The 7,195-nt window shown below is 56.6% G+C and overlaps 1 protein-coding gene across 9 annotated transcripts in view; it reads right to left on the bottom strand.

Moving 5' to 3' along the window:
• The window catches only part of DPF1 (double PHD fingers 1), a 12,943-nt gene extending 8,542 nt beyond the window's left edge, over positions 1–4,401 (bottom strand). For 6 of the 9 annotated variants that reach the window (XM_015589190.2, XM_006911730.3, XM_025046663.1 and 3 more), the window contains exon 1: positions 4,259–4,401. In XM_015589190.2, coding sequence (XP_015444676.2) covers positions 4,259–4,401 — 143 coding nt within the window. Of the gene's footprint in view, positions 1–135; positions 160–219; positions 840–4,258 lie in introns of those variants that run through there. The other 3 variants (XM_015589187.2, XM_015589188.2, XM_025046667.1) reach the window with 3 other exon arrangements.
• Positions 4,402–7,195: the final 2,794 nt, after the last annotated feature.

The following is a 7,195-nucleotide window of genomic DNA, read 5'->3' as shown; positions in this document are numbered from 1 at the left end:
ACACCCTTCGCTCCACCAGGCAGCGCATCGGACCCCGTTCTTGTCCGAGACCCATAGTCACACACTCCCACCCCCGCCCAGCCAGGCCCACGGTGACAGTCCCCCAGACACCCCATCGGCCCCACCCCCAGTCACCACACACACACACACACACAACACACACACGTCCGCGCAGACCCGCCCGCGCTCCCTCCCCCGCCTGCCGCCGGCCCGCAGCACCTCAGGGGGCCGGGGATGACCGTAGCCATCTTGCTCCCCGGGTCCTGCCCCCAGCAGGTCCCCGCCGGGTCGGTCCTCCCAGCGCTCGGGCGGGCGCGGAGGCCGCCCATCCATTCATTCCCGGGGGGCGGGAGCACAGGGGCCACAGCCAATCACCGCGGCTGGGCGGGCCCGCCCGGGCCATGCTGGGAGTCGTAGTCCAGGTCTGGGGGCCCGAGGAACCCCGCGGGGAAGGGGGTGCAGAGGTGGGGCCCAGGCAGCACGCACAGTCACCCACACACGCTCACTCATACACTCATCTGGTCTCACGGGTGTACACTCACTCGCACATCTGGACTCGCACGCCCACACACGGCAGTTTACACACACACTCACACGTATACTCACTACCGCCCACGTAGACTCACGCACACTCCACTCCCACACCTCACATACTCACATACATTTACACTCACACACGCACTTCGGAGCCAGGAGACTCAGAGACACCTCACAGGTGCCTACACAAACGTCTCACCAACAACATCTCAGAGCTCGCACAGACTACTGGCTCAGAAAAACCGCCCCCTCCCCTCCCAGCTAGCTCCAAAGAACCCTATCCTGTCCCATTTGGGGCTGTCACTCACGGTGACCCCGCCCGCCCTGTTCAACCCCTTCACAGGCCTGACCGCAGCAGTGCTAATTAAGAGCTGTAGCCACACCACTTAGGTTCAAATCCCGGCTCTGCCATTTGGTGGCCATGTGACCTTGGACAAATTATTTAACCTTTCTGAGCCTCAGTTTCCTCATCTGTGAAATGAGGCTGGTGTCTCACATTATTGCTGTGAGGATTAAATGAGTAAATATAAGTAAAGGGTTTTAAAAGGTACAGGTTAGTAGGTGCTCAATAAATTCATTCATCCCATAGAGGCTCTACTATGTACTAAGATGTAACATGGTGATATTATTACCATTATTAGGAAGAATAATGCCTGGCCTTAGTAAGTGCTCAATAAAAATTTGTTGAATGAATGAATAAATATACTGAACACCACCATGTGCTGAGTACAGATCTAAGTGCTTTACAGGGATTGAATCCTCATAAAGACCCTCTGGGGTGATGTCATTATTACCCCCATTTTCCAGATGAGGACTCTGAAGCACAGGGAGGTGAAGTTATATACATACCTTCAGCCCCGCCCCCCAGGCTGTTTGAAGGTGTGATTGAGAGAAGATTCACTCCCCCAGATGTCTGTCCCCAAGTGGGCCTTGCTATCTTCTCTCTCCCACTGTCACCCACACTGACTCTACCCTAAGGGATCCCCAGAGAGTAAGCTGACTCACCTGGTCACACACACTTGCTCCATGCACACACTCATAGCTCTTCTAGTCCAAACTTTGTGTTCAGGTTTGAGCCTCCGCGTGCAAGAAAACACCCACCAATGTCCTGTCCACCAGGGGGCTCTCCAGCAGAGAGACAGGCATACTAGCCTTCACCTCTTTTGTTACCTAATGCCCTCACCTCCTCCTGGTGAGAGGCCTAGTATGCCCTCCAGCCTCCCATAACCATAGTCACTGCTACACACACAGACACACAGACACACTGACACACACACACACACACACACACACACACACACACACACACACACTTCTAGATTTAGACCCTTGCCACAAACTCTCCCCATCTCCCCCAGGTAAGGCCCTGAGGGAGGGGATTCTGCTTCACATCTGGTCCAGAGTAGATGGCGAAGAAAGTAAGTCAAGGATGCTGGCAGCCCCACGCTCACTGTAGCCTCCAGGCCCCTGTAGTGGCCGCTCCATACACCATCCACAGTAAGCCCTACCCCTGACCCATCAGCTCAGTTCAGAGGGTGCCCTTACCACCTTCCTCTCACCGGCCACCACCCTCACAGATCCCCCGTCACACTCTCTAACACTTGCTCCCCACACCTCCAGCTTCGGAAACCTTGGCTGGCTCCTGCCCCACCCTGAACTCTCATGACAATATGATCAGTTTAGAGCTTGAGTGTAGACACTCTATCATCTCCTGGAAACTGTTGACCACCAGTGTGATTTGGCCCGCAGACACTGGGAGAGGGTCTCCCTCCCTTTCCTCACCCCCCCCTTCACTGATGCCTCGCCCACACTTGAACTCCCAGTTCGCTCTCCTGCCCAAACAATCCTCTTATCCCCACCCACTAGTGCCCTATGGGAAACTGGGCCACAAATTAAATCAATATGGTCTCTACTACTAATAATCACTACATTTAGTCAGGGTCAAGCTCTGTAGTAAGTGCTCTACAAAGATCAAACAGCCCCATGAGGTAAGAAGAACTGTTATAATTCCCCAATTCACAGATGGTAACACTGAGGCTGGGGGCGGAATTAATGGCTCAAGTAGAGGTTTGAAGGCCATCAGAACTCCAAGGGCTGCACCCTCCAGCCTCCCACTCTCAAGGGAATTAGACTTGCACAATGCTTCAGGAGCAAGTCCCTACCCTCACCTCTGCAGAACCCTCAGGAGGTGGGAGCAAAGAAGGGAGCTAGCACTCCCACCCCAATGCTAACTCTGGCCTACAGGTCCCTGCACCAGGCCACACCACACCTGTCCTCCTAAAGGTCTAGGCCAGGGTCAGAGTGAGAAGGCCTGGATACCTACAGATTCATCAGCTGGCACAGGAACTCTGTCCCAGCCAGTTGGAGGGTGTCCCTCATAGGGGGAGACATCTGTCTGTGTGCAGTACTTAAAATGAGGAGGCGGAAAGGTGTCCCCATCACACACCATCTCACACCAGCCCCACACCCACCCTCCAAGCCCTCTTTTGCTCACTGCAAAGTCACACGTGTAGGCGGGTGCATAAGTACCCCTGCCACCCTCCTCTCCCAACTTCTCCCAGCCAGAAATCAGCGGGGCGCTCCCGGGCCCCTCCTCTCTCCTCACCCCCCAGCACACGATGCTCAAGGTCAAGGCGGGGCGGGCATGGGGTTGGGGAAAGTGTATGGGAGGTCGCCCCAGCCCCTTTGTGCGGCGCCGCGGGCGCTCGCCCTCCGTCTCCTCCCCCAGGCCAGGAAGGAGGGGGAGGGGAGCGCGCGCTCTCCAGCCCGGGAGCGAGGGCGGGAGCGGCCGCGCGCCTGTCACTCCGAGCCCGCTGTCACCGCCTGGGGAAGGGGGTGGGGAGCACTGGGACCTGGGAGTCCGGGATCCCGACGGGTTGATGGGGGGATGAGGAGTGGAGGGAGAGAGAGAGGGAGGGAGAGAGATGGAGAGAACCAGGGTGGCAAGGAGACGGGCGAGACGGCAGGGAGCTAGGCGCGAACCCAGGCGTCTGGATTCCCAGGCACTGGGTCCAGTGAGAAGCTAAAGCACGGAGGAGGGACGCGGACAGGGAGAACGGGAGGGAATGCCCGGAGACCGAAGGCGTTCCCAGTACCCTCTCCCGAGGCATCCGGTCCCCAAGAGGATGCAAGATGCTCGAGTTAGATGTGTATGGCGGGGAGAGGGACGGATCTCACAGTCTAACATGACGGGGGCGTCGGGGCTCCTAGGACCTGAAGACCCCGGAGGGAGAAAAAGGGGAGACAACAGGAATCTGACTGGGAACCCCCGACGTCTCGGCTCCCACCCTGCGACTGCATGGGCCGAGGTCCCCGGAAAAAGAGGGGGTAAAGAGAGAAAGGTGCTTTAATGAGGGCGGAAAGGTGGTGGAGACCCTGGAAACTGAGGTCTGGACTTAGGTGTGCGTACTCCCAGCCCCTGACCCTAGACACGGAGCAGAAGATATGGAGGAAGAGGAGAGGGAAGCCCCTACCCCCACTCTGGGTGGGGAAACGGCCTCCGCCACCTCGCACGCCCCGCACCACATTCCTTCACTGACGACGACAAAGAAGAGGCGCCCCCGTGACCCTGAAGGGGCTCCCGCCCCCAACCCCAGGGGTCTACAGGGGGTGGCCCCGGGGGTCCCTATTCAACTATCATCCGCGCACGGCATCCCGTTCCCCAGCGAGGGCGAGGAAAGGGCGTGGGAGATGGAGGGACATGGACTGCGGGGACACTCACGACTTGAGCGGGTTCTGAATGGCGGTGGCCATGGCCCGCTCGGCTAGGCCGCCTCCGGCCCGGGGCGTCGCTGCCGCCGCGCGCGGGCCCAGCCCGGCCTGCACCGCCCGCTCTGTCGCCCAGCGCGCTACGATTTCATTCATTCTTAGGGCTGCGGCGCGAGCGGAGCGGGGCGGGCCGAGGGCGGGGCTCGGCCAATCCCCGCGCCTCCCGGCGCACGACGGGACGTGGAGTCTAGGGGCGCGCGGCGGCGCCCGAGGGCGCCCCTGACCGGACTACACGTCCCAGGGGGCGTCGGGAGGACCGCGCGCCCATTGGCTAATGGGGATACAGGGAGGGGACACAGGGAGGGGTTAGGCTCGCCCCAGAGCATCCTTGTCTCCTCCCTGGGGTGCTCCATTCCCAGCTCCGGCTCTCCAACCTCCAGGCACCGCGGACACGGGAGCAGGTGGTCCCTGGCTTCTGGGTCTCCCCAGGGTACGTGGACAACCACAAGCTCTGTCGTGGATTCTTGTCTATGCCTGCTTGTCTAGGTGTCTCCTCCGAGTAAGCCAGCCTGTGAACAAGCACAGGGGTTAATAATGAACGCCTTTGTTCATTTACTGAGTGTCTACTATGTGCCAGGCACTCTTCTAGGCATTGGGGATACAGCGGTGACCAAACAGACAAAGTCGTTGCCTTCAAGGAACTGACCTTCTAGTAAAGAAAGACAGATGATAAACAAGAAAGTAAATAAGATCATTTTAGAGCTACAAGTACTATAAAGAAAGAAAGGGGTGGCTTCTCTGAGGAGGTGACATTTGAGCCGACCTGAGAAACTACCAGCCATGTGATATAAGGGGAAGGGGGACAGGCTTGGCATGTTCAACAATCAGTAAGAAGGCTGGCGTAACTGGAGCAGAGTGAGTGAGGGGTGGGGAGACAAGACTGGGGAGAGCGAGGATCCAGATCACACAGGGCCTTGTAGGGCCTTGTAAAGAAAATAGACTTGTTCTAAGTGCCATGGCCCTTGACTTCCCTCTTCATTTTCACACACACGCCAAGCCCATCAGCAAATCCTGTTATCTCTACATTCACCGAATAAATCCAGGACCCACTCACACTTCAAGCCTACTGTTCACCATCGTCTCCTGCCAGGAGAGCTCCATATCTGTTCTTTCCATGGCAGCCAAAGTAGGCTCTCTAAAACGAGTCCCCAACCCCCTGGGGGCCACGAACTGGTACCGGTCTGTGGCCTGTTAAAAACCGGGCCACACAGCAGGAGGTGAGTGGCAGGTGATCGAGCGAAGCTTCCCCTGTATTTGCAGCCGCTCCCCAGTTCTAGCTCTGCCTCAGATTATCAGGCATTGGATTCTCATAGGGGCACCGGTCCCTGGTGCCAAAGAAGGACCACTGCTCTAAAATATATGGCATCAACCTGCTCTCTGGCTCAAACCCTCCACAACCTATTTTCGCAATTAGAATAAAATTCAAAGCCCTCACTATGCTCTCAAGGCCCTACTGGATCCCCTCTCCAACCCTTATCAAATTTCCAACCTCATCGCCCTCTTTCTTGCCCTTGGTTAACTTTGCTCCAGCCACACTGGCCTCTTCTCTGTACCTGGAACGTTCCAGTCCTGCTTCAGCTACAGGAACTTTGCACATGCTGTCCCCTCTGCTAGAATGTTCCTCCCTCAGACACCTGCATGGCTCCATTCCTACTCTTATTCGGGTTTCGAGTTAAATGTCACCTCCTCAGAGACAACCTCAGCTAAAATAGCACCCCCCATAACCCTTTGTCCTCTGAAATGCTTTATTTTTCTTCCAACAACTTATCATAGTTTGTCATCATGTTATAGACCTACTTAGTTATTTGATTTATTGTCTATCTCCACCCATTAGGATATTAGCTCTATGAAGATGGGGACTACGGCTCCACCCACTGTCATCTCCCCAGTGCCTGGAACAGGACCTGAAAAATAGCAGGTGCTCAGTAATCATTGGTTGAATAAATGAATCGATTAGTCATTATGCTCTGTGTCTCTCCCCACCATCGAGATCTGAGACAAGCAACCAGCAGGGAGAGAGCAGGGTGGGCTCCAAGCTGTGCCCTCCCACACGCGGACACTTGGACAAGCTGAAGGGGGTGGGGATGGGGCTGTATTAAGGAAACCTTCCCAGCAGAGGGTCTGGAGCTAAAAGGCAAAGGGAAGGGAGAGCTTTGCAGGCACATTCACTGGTTTCTAATTATGTTCCCTGGCTCTATGTGGGCACGCTGAGGACACAGCAGTGACGTGTCTGATGGCTCTGCCTTAGGCTTTGCCTTAAGTTCACAGTCCAGCATGGGACACACCACACAACAATAACCAGTAGGAGAGGCCCAGGGTCAGGGCTGGGACAGGGAAGTGCAGGGGGGTATGGGAGCCCAGGGGAGGCTCCTGACCCAGCCTGGGGGCCAGGGAAGGGCTTCTTAGAGGAGATTCCAGAGGAATCTTTCTGAGTCATGACCCCCTGACCTTTCCAGACACAAGGCAAGTCTCTGTTTTGACCTCTTAGAGCCCTAATACCTGACGTTCTTGTCACCCAAATAGTGATCCTGAAAGTCCCAACCTTTGGTCACTTCTAACCCTGAAACCCAAACATTTTGCCACCAGAGGGCACTGTGGCCCAGTCTTTTTCCAGCACAGGCTGCTCCTGAATCCTCAGACCCCGGAAAGATACCGTTTGGACCACAGGGCCAGCCAGTGGAGACACTGGTCCTCTACTCTGAGCCTCAGACCCTGCCTGGGGCCTTTTCACCAGGGTCTGACTCCCTCCTCACAAAGACTCCTGGGGAATCGATAAGAGACCCTCTATCCCAGACCCCTGGGCGCCCAGCTTGGGCCTCTGAGGACACCAGTACTAACCCTCACCCATGCCTCTCTTCCCCACTAAGCTTCAGCAGACACGGCCCTCTCC

Source organism: Pteropus alecto, unplaced genomic scaffold (genome assembly GCF_000325575.1).
Source record: "Pteropus alecto unplaced genomic scaffold, ASM32557v1 scaffold314, whole genome shotgun sequence".
Classification (NCBI taxonomy): Eukaryota; Metazoa; Chordata; class Mammalia; order Chiroptera; family Pteropodidae; genus Pteropus; species Pteropus alecto.
The sequence above is the reverse complement of the archived record's forward strand: the minus strand, read 5'-3'. Positions and strand labels throughout refer to the sequence as shown.